The 22,750-nt window shown below is 32.7% G+C and overlaps 2 protein-coding genes across 4 annotated transcripts; one reads left to right on the forward strand and one right to left on the reverse strand.

Annotated features, from left to right (window-relative positions):
* Positions 1-3,379: 3,379 nt before the first annotated feature.
* Positions 3,380-12,111, reverse strand: LOC139516691 (BTB/POZ domain-containing protein 6-like). Of its 3 annotated transcripts, none has more exons than XM_071306956.1 (3): positions 11,987-12,111; positions 5,504-5,774; positions 3,380-4,709 (listed from the first exon to the last, which is right to left on the reverse strand). In XM_071306956.1, the coding sequence occupies exons 2-3, from the start codon at positions 5,755-5,757 to the stop codon at positions 3,608-3,610; spliced, it is 1,356 nt and encodes a 451-aa protein (XP_071163057.1). In that variant the 5' UTR covers positions 5,758-5,774; positions 11,987-12,111; the 3' UTR covers positions 3,380-3,607. The 3 variants fall into 3 exon arrangements, with proteins under 3 accessions (XP_071163057.1, XP_071163038.1, XP_071163048.1); XM_071306937.1 differs by having other exon boundaries at positions 11,927-12,036; XM_071306947.1 differs by lacking the exon at positions 11,987-12,111 and adding an exon at positions 8,957-8,992.
* Positions 12,112-12,230: 119 nt separating this feature from the next.
* LOC139516686 (alanine aminotransferase 2-like) lies at positions 12,231-16,784 on the forward strand. The gene is made up of 2 exons (XM_071306923.1): positions 12,231-13,941; positions 14,723-16,784. The coding sequence occupies exon 1, from the start codon at positions 12,454-12,456 to the stop codon at positions 13,933-13,935; it is 1,482 nt and encodes a 493-aa protein (XP_071163024.1). The 5' UTR covers positions 12,231-12,453; the 3' UTR covers positions 13,936-13,941; positions 14,723-16,784.
* Positions 16,785-22,750: the final 5,966 nt, after the last annotated feature.

The following is a 22,750-nucleotide window of genomic DNA, read 5'->3' on the forward strand; positions in this document are numbered from 1 at the left end:
TCAGAGCGTAGTTTAAAGTATGTAAAGTGTTGTTGGAAGAATTTTGTGAAATATTGAATGACTGGAGAATTTCAGCAAAAGTATCATAAATCATAGGTTATTGGGGACAGGAAAATGATCAGTTTTTTAATCCCTCCTCCTTTATTTCCAAAATTCCCAATTTGTGGTTTTCTATCAATTTCAATATGAATATACATTTAGTATGTTATGAACATTTAAGTAAAGAGCCTGTACTTGAGTGGTTGTCGTATGTTTATGTGTTACATATTTGTTTTTCGTTCATTTTTTGTACATAAATAAGGCCGCTAGTTTTCTCGTTTGAATTAATGTTTTACATTGTCATTTCGGTGCCTTTTAAAGCTGAGTATTCGGTATGGTCTTTGCTCGTTGTTGAAGGCCGTACGATGACCTATAGTTGTTAATTTCTGTGTCATTTTGGTCTCTTGTGGAGAGTTGTCAACATGGCAATCATACCACATCTTCTTTTTTTTGTAATCAATGAATTTTGTAAAAGATTTAATGACTGGAGAATTTCAGAAAAGGTATCAAAAGTGCACATGCATAATTGTAGCGCTTATCTGTATATAATGAACATTCACTACATAAATAAAGTGTATTTACTTTCAATTCTAAGTTTTCTAATCGATCCATGGTGGTCATTGATATACATGATATAGTATACAGACCCTCTCTATTTAATAAACTCAGTATATTAAAACGTGTATTTACTTTCAAATCTAAGTTTTCTAATCGATCCATGGTGGTCATTGATTATGATATAGTATACAGACCCTCTCTATTTAATAAACTCTGTGACCAACGTGGATAGTTTTGAAAATGATAGCAGATAGAATTCTGAAAATACACTTTATTCGTAGTATATATACAGAAAAACGCAAACCGGAAGTATAATCTGACTTAAAATTTTGTCCAATGACGGGACAATATCCGGATGCCCTTTTTTACGTTTTTCTCCCAAAATAACTCAATCTGAATAATCATATGAATGGATGACAAATGCGACTATGCACTGTACCTATAGGACACAGAGGCGTGTTGATTAATTTATTGTGGAAAGAAGAGAAGCGACACCCAAACTGAGGTCTTCTCGTTTAATAGTATAGATGTGGATTGGACGGGGTTTTTTATGAATTCAGTGTCATCTTATATTATTTTACAATCTAACATTCAACTAAAACGATTGTTTTCTTCAATAACAAGAATGCTTCCCTTGGAATGTAGCCGACTGTGATCAAGTATTTCGTGTGTTTTATTGACAACGATACTTTTGGTCCCAATCACTATGCAACTCTAAATTGTTATATGTCCATGGCCCACGGGGCCTTGGTGGCCGAGTGGTCCAAGTAGTTTATAAATAATGGCAACAGTGGTATACTGTTCAATGGTTGTAAATTGATTCAACGAAAACAAATCTGGGAACAAAATAAAACCGAGGGAAACATCACAGCCCTAAAAGGAAAACAACGGAACAACAAAAACACTGAACTGCAACAAGGAACAAACGCCAACATTCATAGAAACAGTCACCATATTCCTGACTTGGTACCTGTTTTTTTAAGGCAACAGTAGTATACTGCTGTTCGAAATTCATAAATCGATTGAGAAAAAACAAATCCGGGTTACAAACTTAAACTGAGGGAAACACATCCAATATAAGAGAACAACGACACAATAGAAACACTAAATGCAACATACACAGAAACGAACAATTACATAACAATTTCCATTTTCACCTCCAACTTAAATAGCAATCTTAACAATAGCTCGACTCTAGTAATCGACTAAGATTGTTTGTTTTCCTACCGAAGGTCGCTGGTTTTCTTCTGACACTTTGGCTCCCTCTACTAATCAATGTACGCTCTTCTGTTTCTTAGATAATCGTTGATAGCCGTTTTGTCATTTTTAAACTGAAGTTAAATTCTACATCGCAAATAGTTCCAATTATTATATATCCTGATTAACCAATCGTGTCGAAACTTATTATCGTGCATGTCATTTGTTTTAAATTAATTCTTTGACTGTCGTTTTTCGACTAAAGGTTCGTAATGACTACTTCGAATAAATGATATCATCCATTATTAAGATTCATAATAAGTGCATGGTAGGTATATGTTTGAAATTAACTTTTATGTTAATTTATGTTAATTTACGTTTTTTGATTGAGTTAAGCCTTCCAATTGATATTTCATCGTGTGGTTTTCTATGTTGTGATGTTATGCTATTGTTTCCGAAAAAGGGAGAAGGTTTGGTACCATTAAAACGTTTAATCCCGCTGCAAATGTTTGAACCTGTCCTAAGTCAGGAATCTGATGTACAGTAGTTATGTAATTTATACGTGTTTCTCGTTTTTTATATAAGACTAGACCGTTGGTTTTCCCGTTTGAATGGTTTTACACTAGTTATTTTGGGGCCCTTTATAGCTTTTTGTTCTGACAGTGTGAGCCAAGGCCCTGTGTTGAAGGCCGTAAATTGACCTATAATGGTTTACTTTTATAAATTTGTTATTTGGATTGAGAGTTGTCTCATTGGCACTCACACCACATCTTCCTATATCTATTTTATAAATTGTTATTTGGATGGAGAGTTGTCTCATTGGCACTCACACCACATCTTCTTATATCTATATAGTACGTGATAATCACGGTCCTTTTAAAAGTGCGGATCGCAATTATTTTAAAAATACAAGTTTTTAAATTTCTCTCAATTATAGTTTTATAATCATCGGTATAAATATCGGTATAAATTGTGAGATAAATACTCCTTATGAAGGAGCTGTTGGAATGTTGCTACATAGAAATGTAAGGTTCACAATTGGGAAGCTGAAATCATCTCTTTTGTCGTAAAGTTTTGTTTTAACCAAATTCCTAATTGTCAATGTCTAGATGTAAGTCAACACATGAGTCAGACTCGTTCACCATAGTCACCAAATTTTGTATTCAAAACAAAAAATAAAGAAATCTGAAAGGTTTCAACAGACGAATAGATTAATACATGTAATGAACGATTGAAATAAATTCATAAGCCAAATTTAAAGCTGACGCTTTGTTATTGTTGGCATTTGTGTTGCATAGACATATGGAAGAAGTTCTAAATAATAAGTATTGAAGACTTAATCACTTTGATAGGCCGCTAGTATAAACACCACAAGTGGCGATATTAGGTAAGATAAATTCATTACACATTGTACTATGAACTAATAGGATATATATGGGGTCACTAAATTCAATTTGGGGATCCGATTTGAGCTTCGCACGAACACGACAAGGAATTTACTGACCCCATATATATCGTATTTGGTCACTAACACACCATATAAGTAATAATATATATATACATTAAAGGAAATGCAAAATTCATGTCGAAAACATTTTCTTATTTAATATAGCAAAATGCAAAGTTTAATCATTTTTCTATACAAAATAGGTTAAAGAATTATAGTAAGTTCATAAAGAACTTATAAATGCTTTTACATAGTTTTTTCGTAAGTATAAGTTCGAGGCATTTAGTCAAAAGCAAATGAAGGCAACATCACAACAATAAATTTCTTCCTTGAACACAGCTGGGTTTACACAGTCGAAATTTTAATTCACACATCAGAATCCTCGTCGTCACCGCATGTGAATAACAATCCGGGTATCTGTCCGATCTTGGTATCAGTTCCATTTCTACTGTACTTTGATTTGCTAAAAGAGAAACGAACTGTTCCGCAGTTAACACTTGTTGTCCCTCCTTTGCCTTGGTAAGTGTCGAGTCCTTCTGCATTCGTCAGTTTCACGACAACAGTATGTTTCTTGCTGTTTGTGATAGTGACCGGATGTTCTAGCAATACAGGGTATGTATGTTGAGATTCGCTAGTTTTCAATCGTGTTCGCCGCGTTGCAACCTCGTGGTCCACAGTGTCGTACAAGGAGCATGTGATATCGTATACACCCTCGCCAATGTAGGAGCCGTAGACGAGAACACCGTGTAAAATAATAGGACGGTTTGTTGTGAAGGCAACAGCATCAGGTTCTCCACCACAATACCAAGAGCCATCTTCGTATACAGAATGGTACCGGATACATGTTTGAATAGGACGGGTGTCTTCCGAATCTCTGGCCTCAAGTTCGTCTATTTTTTCACTACGTTCATGTGTTATAAATGTAGTTATTTTGCTCCCCTTTTGATAAAAGAATTTGAACAATTCAACCTTCTCTTTGTCTGACAAAATATCCATTTCTGAAATTACATCTGTAAAATACTCTTTTCCCATGAGCGGGAATCTTATTAAATACAAAAGGTGACCTAGCTCGGCGCGCTGATTTTCAGAGCTTACTTCCTTCTCCTTCTTGGTACATTTGTTTGAAGCCCATTTCAGCACACATGACAAAATTGTCTGTTCATCAACTCGTAACAAGTCGTCCTGCAGTACCAGTTCTAAACAATGAGAGCTAAGCTCGAGGAAGTCATTGGAGTGCAAAACGTCTGGTGCATGAATTCTTATATATGCCAAACATTTCTCTTGTAAATCTTGTTCATCAAAGATATAAGACTGTTCGAAGATGGTACATATATTCTCAGCTGATCTGTCCAACTCCAAATATTTCACGCACACTTTAACTAGTGACTGGATTGAGTACTTTTTAGCAGCATACAACAGCTGGAGAACTAAATCTGGTTTGATGTCGGTATCCTCACAATACAGGTACCTAAAATAAACCAACATTTATTATTGCAAATTTTCAAATGAAGATACTTTGTAAAGGACTTTTCATGCATTATTCATTCAAAATAGTTAGTATTAACCAGTTATTTTTTAGATCAACATATAAGTATAAAATTTTTACAAACAACAAGGGATGGCAATATCTCATATGATATTTTGGCCAGATGAGCTGAATAAAGGACAGAAGATAAGATGTGTAGAAATCTTGAAGATTTTAATTCAAAATTACTTCAAAAAATCTCTTGCTAAGAAAGCGCTATTATCAACTTGCAAAATAGAATTTATATACATAACATTGTTTCAACGCATAAATGTTGCACACTATTTCATATATTCAAGAAAGGTTTTTGAAATATGGTCAATCATGTGGCCATGTTTTTCATACCAAAAGCATTTCTAGAGGAGCTTTCATACAAAATACCCTTAACTTGGGTATCATGTTATTAGTCAAGTAATTAAGAGAAAACTAGATATAACTAGATATTAAAGTCTATGTTAACCGATTTTTTTTTTTAGAAACGTCACACTATTGATGCGTATGGTCTTTTGCTGAGGCCAAGCGTTGAATTATGTGGACAATATCTTTCTGTCTGAATCCGTCCTAGTTTTCAATTTGGTTTCTTTCTATCGGACTTATAATGTGAGCAGCTCAACGTTTTTAAGAATGGAGAAGAATTTTGTTATTCTTCTGTTAATGTGTTATAAAATGCAATCTTTATAAAACTATAGACACTGTGTTTTATGTTTCGGATACAAAATAGCCCCGCCAATACTTACTGCAATAGTATTCTAAAGACACTATGTTCGATGTCTGGAAGCGCTATTTCTTGACCTTTTTCTGCAAGTGGTCCGTTAAACATTGCAAAGAATACACAGCTTCTGCTGATCAATATATGTTTATGTGCTGAAACTTTAGTCTTGTCTTCACCAACCAAAAACGTGACGTCACATCCAATGTTGTTTTCTAACATATATCTATTACATTCCACCAAACATCGCGATGACTGCCAATCTTCTTCAGAAGAAGCCATCTTGACTGATTTAAATCCTGTAATTTAAAAGACAATATTCTAAATTCACTATTTTGAATATACGTATAATAATTAGGTCATCATGCATTTGCCATCAAAAACAAGCTCTACAACATCAAGCAACACGACTCGTTACAATAATTATCAAACCAAAAGAAGAAGCATATGTTATTCGTTGAACTAAAAATAGACAAAGTTCAGACAAAAAGCATCAGCATCAGACACATAATGATTTCAATTGGTTCAGAGACTAATTCTTGCTACACAACTTCGCAAATATCTGAAGAAAACACGCAAAGGAAACAAGAAATCAAAGCACTGTAAGCCCTGTAGGCAGTTAACCAAAAACCTAGGCAAACATAATTATGGAAACTGTGGCAATGTTGCTTCAATTTTTTTTTAAGATTTAAAAGAACAAACATTAAGCATTCATATATAATTGTACATTTATGTTTATTTAATGAATTAATCATTAAAGCAAATAATTCATATTTTATCAAGGTTTTCAATAGCAAAGTATATATCAAATATATTTTTTTTTCATGGTCATGAGTCTCGAGTCAGCAGCATATACAGCTTGTGGACTGTTGTAGGATGATTTTTTGTAAACGATATTATGTATGGAGAATTTCATAAAAGGTATCAAAAGCCCTCTCCCTTTTTCCAAAGTCCGATATTTGTTTCCTTTCTGTTAAATTCAATTATTTTCGTGTGTCTGGCCTCAGACCACAATTATTCTTCTCCTTTGCTTCAATGCTTCTTTTGGTAAAAGTCAAATCAAATAAACAATTTGCACCGTTTCAAACATGAAATAAATGTAACTGCTTATATATAGACCATTATTAGTCTAATAAAGTATGCTTCTAGGACAATCCATCAGTGTTTTTCTTTTCTTTTGAGAGCCTTATTAACATGCCAATGGTAGGATATGAATCATGTATAAATGACTAAGGCTAATTTGAGGGGTGGTCGGAGGGGTCCTGATCCCGAAATCACGGGCTTAAAACCATGAAATCCCGAGATGCAGAATTTAAAGAAATGCATATCCCGAAATCGAAAAATATATTCCCGGATCCCGTAAGGATCAATCCCCAAATCCCGAGCTTAAAAACACCCGATCCCGACGCCCCGAAAAAGTTCCTGCCTACTTCTAATCTCTACCTTACTTTCATTTTCGCCAAATCACTATTTTCCCTTTGAACAATAAATTGTCATGCCCCATTTATGGGCATTATGTTTTCTAGTCTGTACATCCGTTCGTTCGTTCGTTCGTCCGTCCGTGTCTGTCCCGCTTCAGGTTAAAGTTTTTGGTCGAGGTAGTTTTAGATGAAGTCGAGCATGTTTTACTTATTTTAATATATATGCAAGTGGTATGACCCCTTAAATAGTAAAAATTTCAAAGAAGACAGTAGACAGAATCAGGGCCGACTTTCTATACTAACATATTAACATAGAAAGTCCCTGACAGAATAAAGACAGTCTCTATATATTAAAGTAGTATAATCGTAGTTTACATGTAGATAAACGCGAAAAATAATTGTCTTCTCTAAGGAGGTATAATAGTTGTGGTTCTTGCGATCTAAACACCATGATATGAAACGCGAAAAATAATTGTCCTCTCTAAGGAGATATAATAGTTTTGATTCTTGCGATCTAAACACCATGATATTGAGAACGCTCTGAATGGCTTATTTTTTTCCCATTTTTGTTATCCATCATACGATTGGTTGTATTTGTGTCAAATGTTTTACTTATTTTAATATATATACAACTGGTATGACCCCTTAAATAGTAAACATTTCAAAGAAAACAGTAGACAGAACACAGAGAGTCTCTATATATTAAAGTAGTTTACATGTAGATAAACGCGAAAAATGATTGTCCTCTATAAGGAGGTATAATAGTTGTGGTTCTTGCGATCTAAACACCATGATATGGAGAACGCTCTGATTGGCTTATTTATTTTTCATTTTTGTTATCTATCATACGATTGGTTGTATTTGTTTGTTTATGACTTTAAGCTATCATTTTTGGTATTTTTTTTACTGTTAATACGTACTGGATAGTGATCACTATAAGGGCTATTTTGGGGGCCACTTTTTAAACTTTATTTCATGGTGATTTGTACATGTAGAATCATGGTAGATGATAGTACTTGATATTGATACGGGTTGGGTCATTACTAAATCGGACTTAAATATTTTCAAAATTATTGTGTGTGCACTCTCCTGTGAAATCAATATTGATGTATATCGTACGAACATAAAATTGAGAAAGGAAATGGTGAATATGTCAAAGCGACAACCACCCGACCATAGAGCAAACAACAGCCGAAGGCAACCAATGGGTCTTCAATGTAGCGAGAATTCCCGCACCCGTAGGTGTCCTTCAGCTGGCCCCTAAAATATGCATAATAGTACAGTGATAATGGACGTCATACTAAACTCCGAATTATACACAAGAAACTAAAATTTAAAATCATACAAGACTAACAAAGGCCAGAGGCTCCTGACTTGGGACAGGCGCAAAATTGCGGCGGGGTTAAACATGTTTATGAGATCTCAACCCTCCCCCTATACCTCTAGCCAATGTAGAAAAGTAAAAGAATAACAATACGCACATTAAAATTCAGTTCAAGAGAAGTCCGAGTCTGATGTCAAAAGATGTAACATATATATACATGATAACGATCTCTAGCTCGAATTCATTTGCCTTTTCAATTCCTTTTTCAATTTATTAGTCCAAGACTGTTGCATATCAGGGGTACAATGTATATATGAAAAAAGCATGTCTTTGGATTTGGAGTTCTTACAATATATCTGAAATCATGTGCTTTAATTCTTGTTTCCATGTCTTTCTTCTTATTTAATATGAGGAGCTAGAAACGTGCTATTTACATCCCCTACATTGTTTTCATTTGTTTCACATATTTATTCTTTGCTTTCGAGATCAAATCTTCTTATACATATAAACTGTTGTTGAAAGAAATGATGCATACATTCCAATAATATGCATATCAGTGGGTTTATTTGTATTAAGAGAGAATTTCAGAGAAACCTTTTAATGTTTGAATGTAAACTTTTGGAATCGTTTTTATTTAAGCCCAAAAAAAATGTAAATGTACATGTATCTTCTTTCTTTATGTTTTGTACTTTCATTGTTATTTTTTTTTTAATTTTCATTACCCAGACAAACTTACTTGTTTATATTGTCATTTAAAGGATATCCAATTTTTCTTTTTAAAAAAATAAAAAAATAAAAAATGGGGATTTTTTTCATTTAATACATTGCATGTCTAGGTTACCTTGGAGGCAAACTCTGGGAATCAATTTACCAACATAAACAGGAAGCAGGACTATGAATTATGTTTAAAGAGCAACACAAATTCCTTTATATTTACTTCAAATTTGATTAATTGTTGTTTGCTCAATTTCCAGCGGCAAACATTACACTTAAATTTAGGAACATTTTCATATCAGACCTCTTCAAATAATGAAGTCGTAATTAAAATAAGATGCAAATGAAGTGGATGTCAATCTCATTAAAATACAGATTCTGTTTCCAAGGTTCTCTCACAAGATCTCACAACACTCTGTCTTACTTTTTTTAATGATTACTTTTATATCAACCAATGAAATTGTCTGTCTCCAAATTTTTGAAGGTGATTACCCTTTAAATAAAACCTAAGGATCACTCACAGTTGGTTAAACACAAGGTAGCATGGAGTGTGTTCAGATCCTTGTATGTGAGTCTTGAACACAGTATCTATATTTTAATCAGATAGAATCAATGTTATTAGTTTTGCTAGGAAAGTAAGTAACTTCAAAATGTAATTTCTCAAACAAGTTTTTATATCATTTTATAATATACATGTATAAATTTGTAAATTTGTTTCTTTTTATTATTTTTTTTAAATTAGGCTATTAGTTTACTCATTTAAATCTTTTACATTTATTATAGCCTGCTATATGCAGTATGGTTTTTGCACTTTGGCAAAGGCCATATATATAGCGACCTATAGTTAATGTCTACGTCAATTGGTCTCTGGTTGAATGTTGTCTCATACATACACATGATTAAAGCATGTGTTATCAATCCTTCTTAAATATAAGTCTACTGTAAATATAAAATTAAAACAAACATGTCTTAGGGATTTAATGAAAGATGATACAGAATATTTTTATGTATGTCTGCCAAAAATTTCAAACATAACAATAAAACACTCCTTTGTTACATCAGACATATTCAGTCAGGATCCTACTTCGTCAAAATTATCTCCCCATTACGCCAGTTCATTTTCACAATCGTAAAAATGGAAGCCATTGTAGCGATGACGCGCTACCAATTTTGCTCTTGGAAACCGATAAATTTATCCACATTGCACCAATACGATCCTTATATGTCAGTTATATTTTAAAAGACAAATGTATCAACTAGCTAATGAGCATCAGTTAATGATCTTGTCTGCATTGATTCAACTTAAAACTATTGTCTGATCGGTTGTTAGGTTGAATTTTCGAAAAATCATAAACATTTAAAAAAAATCTAATTAAATATTTCGTGGAAGGGCAGACTAGATTTTTTTAGTGGTTGAAGACTATAAACCCTAGTTATCACACACAAAAAATTAGAATTTTTCGAAGATATGCATTTTCATCATCCAACTTGTAAGACTTGTTGTCAAGTACTTTCAGTAAAAAAATAGCTATTCGAACACACCTTCCCTGTTTGTGTGACTCATTAGATAGGTATTTCACTTGACCCATATATTTCATCTTTTAGTACTGTTATTTTTTTGTGTTATAAAGTCAACCTGTAGCTTTAATTTATAAAAATGATAGAATCTGAAGCGAGACGATGTATGAAATATTCTTACTTTGAACGATATCAAGACAAAATACTCAACTCAAACACGCCCTAACATAAAAAGGTGCACTCGATTTTCTCTGTTCGATACAATTGTTACCTATTTTTTGGAATTTTTTCTTCAGTCACATAATGGAAGGGCAGACACGAAAATTACTGAACTAATAGATTGATATCTTTTCCGTCCGTGGTAATTTTTTCAAAAAAATCGGAGGTTATGCATTTTTGTCATCCAACTTGAAAGATACCCATGTCGTCGACTTGATATCTAATTGTTCTGCTTAACTATGTACTAGATAAATTGAAAACTTATGCAAATGGTGTTTTTGAAATAAAACACCTCGTAATTGAGAAGAAAATTGCAGTTTTGTTTGCTTCTATTAACTTTTTAAAAATTTGTCACTATAGTAAACAATACAGTAAACATTTATCGCCTTCTCTAATAGAGCGCTTCGATTCTTTTGTTCTATTTCAACCTGGTTTCCGACTGTATTGTACAATTAATGAATGCCTGTAAATAAATTTATTTTATATATCTTTTTTTCATCTTTTTCATTAGAATATATAAAATTGAAGACATGGACATTTTTTTAGGAAAAAAAATCTGTGGACTTTTATCATGTTTATAGCTGACATTTGACTAAAATACTAGTCAATGATATGGCTATGTTAGTAAACACCTTATTATGAACCTTTAAAAATATGAAAAAATTAACTTAGGTATAAACTTTTTAAAAAATCAGTCTTATTTTCAACAAATTTCCAGTGTTACACTTAAAACCTGAATTTGGACAGGGCCAGTCATCCAAAAGACCTTAAAATATACCATTTGATTCATTTGAATTTCAGTAACTTATAATTTATCAATATTAATGAATTTTATAGTATTTAACATAAAAATTATGTCAATGGACAAGAAATTCTACAGTCAGACATTTAAAAACTTAAAAAACTTTTTTGATTTTTCAATATATTTTTTAAAATTCAATTTTTAAATTGCATAGCTAGTTTTGTAATCTTCCTTTATAAGTTTATAGTGTAATATTTGTGGTTACAAAGCGTAAAAGTGGTATTACATAGTATGCACTTGTTATAACTGCTTTTTCTGGTACAGATTTGCATCATTCCTTTGTCTTACATTACAAACTGACAAAGGGGTGCAAATAATAGGTTTACACAGATTTGACAGCCAGAGTAAGAATTATTCAAGGCATACAGCAGTGCAGTGGTCAGTACGTATACTGGACAACAAGAAAAGCTTAAAACAGTGGAATAATTGACTAGAACAACAAAAAATACATACCCTATGATCCTTACTACAGAAAATGTAGATTTGATTGTTAACTTCTTTTAGTCAACTTACCAGTGATGCAAGCGTTGATAAAAGGGAGACAACCGCTTTGTTTATATTTGTTTTTGTTCAGACGATCAACCCAAATAGATATCAATTCATAGGAAACAAAGTACACAAATTAAGTGATATCTGGCAGGTTATTTCAGACGATTTACAATTGTAAAAAAATCTCTCATAATCATGTAATAAAACGTTTATAAATTGTAAGTAGCCGTTGCAGTGTATCCTGCGATTTGTTGCCTGGTTTTAGTTTAAACCGTTAACGCCCACGAGCAACTTCCGGTTCACATGAACCGGTGATTATTGAGGTCGAAATTACACATTGAGGACTTATTTCTGTTTTATGTAATACGGACAAAGTGCAACCAGAGTACGACACTTAAACCCAACAAACACATTATTTATTCAGCCGGAAAATATCCGTGGTGATCGGTCAGAATAAGAAAAATAGTGAAGGTAACCTCTATAATTCAACAATGTCAGACACAAATACCAACAGTACTGTTACTGAGACTTCTCACGTTCCTGTTGTTTTAATTGAAAATGTTAACCCAAATGTCAGGAACATGGAATATGCTGTCAGGGGACCAATTGTTGCAAGGGCTGCAGAAATCGATGCAGAAATAAAGAGTGGAGTAAAGAAACCATTTGCCAAAGTATTGCCAGCCAACATTGGTGACTGTCATGCCACAGGTCAGACACCTATAACATTCATTCGACAGGTGATTGCCTTATGCGCCTATCCAGAACTGTTGACAAGTCCAGAATTTCCTGCAGATGCAAAAGATAGAGCAAAAAGAATATTGGCAGGTTGTAGAGGAGGAAGTATTGGGTCTTACACTGCTAGCCCTGGTGTTGAGGTTATACGACAAGATATTGCAGCATACATCGAAAAGCGTGATGGAGTTCCAAGCAAAAGTGAGGATATAGTCTTATGCACAGGTGCCAGTGATGGTATAAAAACTATACTCAGCATGCTGATGACAGGCAAAACAGGAAATGAAAGAGCTGGTATAATGATTCCTGTACCTCAGTATCCTCTGTACTCAGCGACACTTACTGAATACAATGCCCAACCAATACGATACTTCATGAATGAGGAAAACAATTGGTCTTTGGATATAAGTGAACTTAGGAGAGCTATTGAAGAAGCAAAATCTAAATGTTTACCTCGAGCAATTTGTGTAATTAATCCAGGGAATCCAACAGGCCAAGTGTTAACAAGACAAAACATTGAAGACGTCATCAAATTTGCTCATGATGAGCGCTTGATGATTTTGTCAGATGAAGTTTATCAACACAATGTCTATGCTAAAGGATCAGAGTTCTTCTCATTTAAAAAAGTTTTGATGGAAATGGGTGCACCATATAATAGGCATGAACTTGCATCTTTTATGTCTGCATCAAAAGGTTTCATGGGAGAATGCGGGTTCAGGGGTGGATATTTTGAAGTTGTCAATTTTCACCCATCAGTGAAAGCATGCTTGCTGAAGACAATATCAGTAAAGCTTTGCCCACCAGTTGCTGGACAAGCTGTTATAGATTGTGTGGTCAACCCACCTGTCCTTGGTGATCCATCTTATGACCTTTTCATGAAAGAGAAAACACATGTTCTATCTCAACTGAAAGAGAAGGCCACCTTAGTCACTGAACTTTTCAATTCTATTGAAGGTATCAAATGCAACACAGTTCAGGGAGCAATGTACTCTTTCCCACAAATATTCCTGCCACCAAAGGCCATAGAAGCTGCAAAGGCTAAAAGCCAAACACCAGATTCCTATTATTGTTTCTCACTGTTAGAAGAGACAGGACTTTGTGTCGTACCAGGAAGTGGATTTGGTCAGAAAGAGGGCACCTACCATTTCCGTATGACCATCCTTCCTCCTCTAGAAGAAATAAGAAGTGTGTTGCAAACTTTTAAAGAGTTCCATTTGAAGTTTTTATCCCAGTACAAGTAAATATAGGTGGGTACAAATCTATTAAGTCTTTGAATGTTTGGAAGTAGTTATAAAATGTACATGTACATGTTTATATTCTGCATAGTGAAATTTTTATGAAGAAGTTATAAAAGATAATGAGTAGATGAACCTATACACAAAACTGACAAAAGTCTCATGAAATAAAGGTTACTATTGATGGAGCAGCAAAATTTGGGTTGCTGTCTCATTGAATTAAAAAATGCATCTTCTTTTATTCATGTCTACAGTCATAAAGATATATTCTAAACCACGTACATGTACAATGATGTACATTTTACTGTCATGAATGTGTTGAACTTTCATGATAGAATAAGGAAATTGCAAGTACAAAATGTATAAGGTCATGAAGATGGTATCAAGATAGATCAAGATAATGTTGCAATCAGATGTTCAGCACAGCAACCTACTAATGACAAAAGTGAATATTTACAGCACAGTGACACATGTTTATATATATATAATTCTTCCAAACATCAGTCCAACAATGTTAGATCTTTAAATATGCTTTACGCAAATATTTTGTTCTTCGCCTGCATTCGAACTCATGCTACTGAGATATTGTGACACCAAGTCACTTTGCACTGTACCCGACACACTAGACCACTCAGCCACCTACAATGTAGGTTTCACTATAATAAAGCTTTAGGTGGTTATATATACATATATTGGTCACTGAATGGCTTTCATCAATGTGCAGACATGAATTCTGCGTGCTTGCCCACTAACACTAAAATCATTTGTTGTAAAATTTTGTTTTTTGTTTCAGTATATGATAACTGTTGGCATTTGGATCACCAAGATTTTCCTGGTAACAACATTCACCTGTGTGCTTTTTAAATAAATGGAGAAATTGTGATAGTACATTTTGACATGTAACAACATACTGTGATATTATTAAAACCAAATTTGTTAAAAACAAACTACTTTAAACTTTGAATGAATCCACCTATTATGAGTTGTTTCCCTTTAAACTATACTTTGTAATGTTTATATGGTGCACACTGTACAATCATGATCCTTTTTGTTATAGGATAAGGATAAGTTATATTTGTCTCCACAATCTCGGTGCCATGTTTTTTTTTCCAATGTATTTAGAATATAGTTGATATTTTTATTTTTTTCCTTTATTTCATGTATATGGCCTTAGCTTAGGGTCAGTGAGGGTTATTTTTGGTCACTCTGCTTCTGCTGGTACATGTATATATGATATATATTTTCTAAGCTTTATGACTTAAACGTGTCGTCTGAATTTAATGTCTCCACACTTGATATTACAATCTTTAATTTTATTTTGCTGTTAAAATTTTGTGTAATCTTTAATGAATTAAATACTGTTCAAGTAAACTATGTCTATTTTACAAAAAATGGTAATCATTATTAACCATGTTAACCAATTACCATTTTAGATGATGATAGATAATAAGCATTTTGGTGCATTAGTTAACTGACCCTGTAACATTTCATCAATGTTAAGAAATTTTATGATATGTAAATTACTGTTTAAAACTTTCACGGTTTCACCCTCATAACAGTATTGTACTTTAAAAGGAAAATAATTGTTATGCAGTTATCTCCCTTCCTATGTGGTTTACAGTTTACTTTATTGAGAAAGATTGTTTGTCTGTATCTGTATGTATTCTAAAGATGATTATTTAAAAATGTTTTCATCTTTGTACATAAGTGATTTAAAACTGTTTTATTAAAAGAAGACAGTCATGTTTAGTATTTAATAGTTTTATCTTTATAAAAGAATATCCACAAAAGCTTTAATAACTGGAATTTTGGTTTTGGTGCTATCACTGTTATTTTATGTTCAGTTTATATTTACATGTTTAAACATATATTTAGTGTTGTGTAAATAGGGACTTTAGTACAGATAACTTGTTTTCAGAAAAAATCCATATATGTTCTTTATTTCTTGTAAATTGTTTAATTCTTATTTTGTTCAAGATATGTATTTCACTATTAGTCTGCCTTCACAAATTTTGGGACTAAAAGTGTATCTTTTTTGTTCACAACATGTACTGGACTCATTTCTTGATAATGTTACATTCTAAAAAGTGAAATTCAATTTAGTTATTGCTAAGGCCATACCTCTTATCAGGGATTTATGTTGACAGTTTTTCTTGTACCTGATTCCAATCATTATTAAATATCTAATAAACATGATGGGATGTGTCAACATTTTGATCTCAGTTGTGAAAATTACAAAAATAAGTTCCTTTCTTAAAATATTTTACTTTAGAATAGTTTTCAAGATGAAATAAATAACTTCTTTTTTTCAAGGATAATGTGATGGTGCAATCGATCTTTGTTTGTTGGGATGCTGTTTACAATTTTTGTTCACTGTAAATATTTCGTTGTTTCCTAGTTGATTTATAGTTTAATTTTCCACAGAAATAAGCACTAAATTGATTTTATTTATTTTTATTCAGATAAGCTATTGTTTTTAAGGACAGTTTTGTTCGTATTAATTTTTTCAAAAAATGCATTTTTTATAAAAAAAAATAAAAAAAAATTCAATTATAGAAAACTTACAAGCATGCTGAAATTAGCGAAACCATTAAAAAAAGGAATGCCATGTTTGTACAGTTAAAAAGTCGTCAAATGTTTTACAATAGTTGCTTAATTGTAAGTAAGAAATGCAAGAAAAGTATTTCTGTATATATCTTAAAATTATGTACTATAGCTTATTTTACTTTGAAAATAATTAGTTAAATATGTTACGTTTATTGAATTTTGTAATGTTACATTGCTTTGAAAGTGCTTATATGTCTTAATTGTTAATGTCTGCAATAGAAACTTAAAAAGTAAAAGAATGCAAATCCTTTAAGACTTTTTATACAGCCTGAAATGTTGTCAGACATTTTTATAAAATAATGTTTTATAAAAAAGAGATGTGGTATGATTGCCAATGATACAACTCTCCACAAGAGACCAAAATGACACAAAAATTAACAAGTATATGTCACTGTACAGCCTTCAACAATGAACAAAGCCCATACCGCATAGTCAGTTATTTTGTCTAGTTCACCAAGATTGTGGTTAATTTAAAACAACTATTTTGGTATGTGGTATGTGTAGTCCTTTGTTACATCAAAAGGAGGAACTTAAATTCATTTTGGTGAACTATATTAAACTCTGTGATAGGTCAATTAACTTTCTGATGTGGTCACTTTAACATAATGTGTGATAGGTCAGTGGAATTTGTGACAGGGTCACTAAAACCAACCCTTTGATAGGTCAATGAAATCTGTTACACTGTCATTCATACATACTCTTTGATAGGTCAATGAAATGTGTGACAAAGTCATTCAAACATACTCTTTGATAGGTCAATGAAATGTGTTACGAGGTCATTCAAACATACTCTTTGATAGGTCAATGAAATGTGTGACAAAGTCATTCAAACATACTCTTTGATAGGTCAATGAAATGTGTTACGAGGTCATTAAAACATACTCTTTGATAGGTCAATGAAATGTGTAACGAGGTCATTCAAACATACTCTTTGATAGGTCAATGAAATGTGTTACGAGGTCATTCAAACATACTCTTTGATAGGCCAATGAAATGTGTTACGAGGTCATTCAAACATACTCTTTGATAGGTCAATGAAATGTGTTACGAGGTCATTCAAACATACTCTTTGATAGGTCAATGAAATGTGTTACAAGGTCATTCAAACATACTCTTTGATAGGTCAATGAAATGTGTTACAAGGTTACTAAAACATACTCTTTGATAGGTCAATGAAATGTGTGACAAAGTCATTCATACATACTCTTTGATAGGCCAATGAAATGTGTTACGAGGTCATTCAAACATACTCTTTGATAGGTCAATGAAATGTGTTACGAGGTCATTCAAACATACTCTTTGATAGGTCAATGAAATGTGTGACAAAGTCATTCAAACATACTCTTTGATAGGTCAATGAAATGTGTTACAAGGTTATTCAAACATACTCTTTGATAGGTCAATGAAATGTGTTACGAGGTCATTCAAACATACTCTTTGATAGGTCAATGAAATGAGTTACAAGGTCATTCAAACATACTCTTTGATAGGTCAATGAAATGAGTTACAAGGTCATTCAAACATACTCTTTGATAGGTCAATGAAATGTGTTACGAGGTCATTCAAACATACTCTTTGATAGGTCAATGAAATGAGTTACAAGGTTACTAAAACATACTCTTTGATAGGTCAATGAAATGTGTTACGAGGTCATTCAAACATACTCTTTGATAGGTCAATGAAATGTGTGACAAAGTCATTCAAACATACTCTTTGATAGGTCAATGAAATGTGTTACGAGGTCATTAAAACATACTCTTTGATAGGTCAATGAAATGTGTAACGAGGTCATTCAAACATACTCTTTGATAGGTCAATGAAATGTGTTACGAGGTCATTCAAACATACTCTTTGATAGGCCAATGAAATGTGTTACGAGGTCATTCAAACATACTCTTTGATGGTCAATGAAATGTGTTACGAGGTCATTCAAACATACTCTTTGATAGGTCAATGAAATGTGTTACGAGGTCATTCAAACATACTCTTTGATAGGTCAATGAAATGTGTTACAAGGTCATTCAAACATACTCTTTGATAGGTCAATGAAATGTGTTACAAGGTTACTAAAACATACTCTTTGATAGGTCAATGAAATGTGTGACAAAGTCATTCATACATACTCTTTGATAGGCCAATGAAATGTGTTACGAGGTCATTCAAACATACTCTTTGATAGGTCAATGAAATGTGTTACGAGGTCATTCAAACATACTCTTTGATAGGTCAATGAAATGTGTGACAAAGTCATTCAAACATACTCTTTGATAGGTCAATGAAATGTGTTACAAGGTTATTCAAACATACTCTTTGATAGGTCAATGAAATGTGTTACGAGGTCATTCAAACATACTCTTTGATAGGTCAATGAAATGAGTTACAAGGTCATTCAAACATACTCTTTGATAGGTCAATGAAATGAGTTACAAGGTCATTCAAACATACTCTTTGATAGGTCAATGAAATGTGTTACGAGGTCATTCAAACATACTCTTTGATAGGTCAATGAAATGAGTTACAAGGTTACTAAAACATACTCTTTGATAGGTCAATGAAATGAGTTACAAGGTCATTCAAACATACTCTTTGATAGGTCAATGAAATGAGTTACAAGGTCATTCAAACATACTCTTTGATAGGTCAATGAAATGAGTTACAAGGTTACTAAAACATACTCTTTGATAGGTCAATGAAATGAGTTACAAGGTTACTAAAACATACTCTTTGATAGGTCAATGAAATGTGTGACAAAGTCATTCAAACATACTCTTTGATAGGTCAATCAAATGAGTTACAAGGTTACTAAAACATACTCTTTGATAGGTCAATGAAATGTGTGACAAAGTCATTCATACATACTCTTTGATAGGCCAATGAAATGTGTTACGAGGTCATTCAAACATACTCTTTGATAGGTCAATGAAATGTGTTACGAGGTCATTCAAACATACTCTTTGATAGGTCAATGAAATGTGTTACGAGGTCATTCAAACATACTCTTTGATAGGTCAATGAAATGTGTTACAAGGTCATTCAAACATACTCTTTGATAGGTCAATGAAATGTGTTACGAGGTCATTCAAACATACTCTTTGATAGGTCAATGAAATGTGTTACAAGGTCATTCAAACATACTCTTTGATAGGTCAATGAAATGAGTTACAAGGTTACTAAAACATACTCTTTGATAGGTCAATGAAATGTGTTACAAGGTCATTCAAACATACTCTTTGATAGGTCAATGAAATGAGTTACAAGGTTACTAAAACATACTCTTTGATAGGTCAATGAAATGAGTTACAAGGTCATTCAAACATACTCTTTGATAGGTCAATGAAATGAGTTACAAGGTCATTCAAACATACTCTTTGATAGGTCAATGAAATGTGTTACGAGGTCATTCAAACATACTCTTTGATAGGTCAATGAAATGAGTTACAAGGTTACTAAAACATACTCTTTGATAGGTCAATGAAATGTGTGACAAAGTTATTCAAACATACTCTTTGATAGGTCAATGAAATGTGTTACGAGGTCATTCAAACATACTCTTTGATAGGTCAATGAAATGTGTTACAAGGTCATTCAAACATACTCTTTGATAGGTCAATGAAATGAGTTACAAGGTTACTAAAACATACTCTTTGATAGGTCAATGAAATGTGTTACAAGGTCATTCAAACATACTCTTTGATAGGTCAATGAAATGAGTTACAAGGTCATTCAAACATACTCTTTGATAGGTCAATGAAATGAGTTACAAGGTTACTAAAACATACTCTTTGATAGGTCAATAAAATGTGTTACGAGGTCATTCAAACATACTCTTTGATAGGTCAATGAAATGAGTTACAAGGTCATTCAAACATACTCTTTGACAGGTCAATGAAATGAGTTACAAGGTTACTAAAACATACTCTTTGATAGGTCAATGAAATGAGTTACAAGGTTACTAAAACATACTCTTTGATAGGTCAATGAAATGTGTGACAAAGTCATTCAAACATACTCTTTGATAGGCCAATGAAATGTGTTACAAGGTTATTCAAACATACTCTTTGATAGGTCAATGAAATTAGTTACAAGGTTACTAAAACATACTCTTTGATAGGTCAATGAAATGTGTTACAAGGTCATTCAAACATACTCTTTGATAGGTCAATGAAATGAGTTACAAGGTCATTCAAACATACTCTTTGACAGGTCAATGAAATGAGTTACAAGGTTACTAAAACATACTCTTTGATAGGTCAATGAAATGAGTTACAAGGTTACTAAAACATACTCTTTGATAGGTCAATGAAATGTGTGACAAAGTCATTCAAACATACTCTTTGATAGGCCAATGAAATGTGTTACAAGGTTATTCAAACATACTCTTTGATAGGTCAATGAAATGAGTTACAAGGTTATTCAAACATACTCTTTGATAGGTCAATGAAATGAGTTACAAGGTTACTAAAACATACCCTTTGATAGGTCAATGAAATGTGTGACAAAGTCATTCAAACATACTCTTTGATAGGCCAATGAAATGTGTTACAAGGTTATTCAAACATACTCTTTGATAGGTCAATGAAATGTGTTACAAGGTTACTAAAACATACTCTTTGATAGGTCAATGAAATGTGTTACAAGGTTATTCAAACATACTCTTTGATAGGTCAATGAAATGAGTTACAAGGTTACTAAAACATACTCTTTGATAGGTCAATAAAATGTGTTACAAGGTCATTCAAACATACTCTTTGATAGGTCAATGAAATGAGTTACAAGGTCATTCAAACATACTCTTTGATAGGTCAATGAAATGAGTTACAAGGTTACTGAAACATACTCTTTGATAGGTCAATAAAATGTGTGACAAAGTCATTCAAACATACTCTTTGATAGGTCAATGAAATGAGTTACAAGGTCATTCGAACATACTCTTTGATAGGTCAATGAAATGTGTTACAAGGTCATTCGAACATACTCTTTGATAGGTCAATGAAATGAGTTACAAGGTCATTCAAACATACTCTTTGATAGGTCAATGAACTGTGTGACAAAGTCATTCAAACATACTCTTTGATAGGTCAATGAAATGAGTTACAAGGTTATTCAAACATACTCTTTAATAGGTCAATGAAATGAGTTACAAGGTTACTAAAACATACTCTTTGATAGGTCAATGAAATGAGTTACAAGGTTACTAAAACATACTCTTTGATAGGTCAATGAAATGTGTTACAAGGTTATTCAAACATACTCTTTGATAGGTCAATGAAATGTGTTACAAGGTTATTCAAACATACTCTTTGATAGGTCAATGAAATGAGTTACAAGGTTATTCAAACATACTCTTTGATAGGTCAATGAAATGAGTTACAAGGTTACTAAAACATACTCTTTGATAGGTCAATGAAATGTGTTACAAGGTTATTCAAACATACTCTTTGATAGGTCAATGAAATGTGTTACAAGGTTATTCAAACATACTCTTTGATAGGTCAATGAAATGAGTTACAAGGTTACTAAAACATACTCTTTGATAAGTCAATGAAATGTGTTACAAGGTCATTCAAACATACTCTTTGATAGGTCAATAAAATGAGTTACAAGGTCATTCAAACATACTCTTTGATAGGTCAATGAAATGAGTTACAAGGTTACTAAAACATACTCTTTGATAGGTCAATGAAATGAGTTACAAGGTTACTAAAACATACTCTTTGATAGGTCAATGAAATGTGTGACAAAGTCATTCAAACATACTCTTTGATAGGTCAATGAAATGTGTTACGAGGTCATTCAAACATACTCTTTGATAGGTCAATGAAATGTGTTACAAGGTCATTCAAACATACTCTTTGATAGGTCAATGAAATGTGTTACGAGGTCATTCAAACATACTCTTTGATAGGTCAATGAAATGTGTTACGAGGTCATTCAAACATACTCTTTGATAGGTCAATGAAATGTGTTACGAGGTCATTCAAACATACTCTTTGATAGGTCAATGAAATGTGTTACGAGGTCATTCAAACATACTCTTTGATAGGTCAATGAAATGTGTTACGAGGTCATTCAAACATACTCTTTGATAGGTCAATGAAATGAGTTACAAGGTTACTAAAACATACTCTTTGATAGGTCAATGAAATGTGTTACAAGGTTACTAAAACATACTCTTTGATAGGTCAATGAAATGTGTTACAAGGTTACTAAAACA

Source organism: Mytilus edulis, chromosome 1 (genome assembly GCF_963676685.1).
Source record: "Mytilus edulis chromosome 1, xbMytEdul2.2, whole genome shotgun sequence".
Classification (NCBI taxonomy): domain Eukaryota; kingdom Metazoa; phylum Mollusca; class Bivalvia; order Mytilida; family Mytilidae; genus Mytilus; species Mytilus edulis.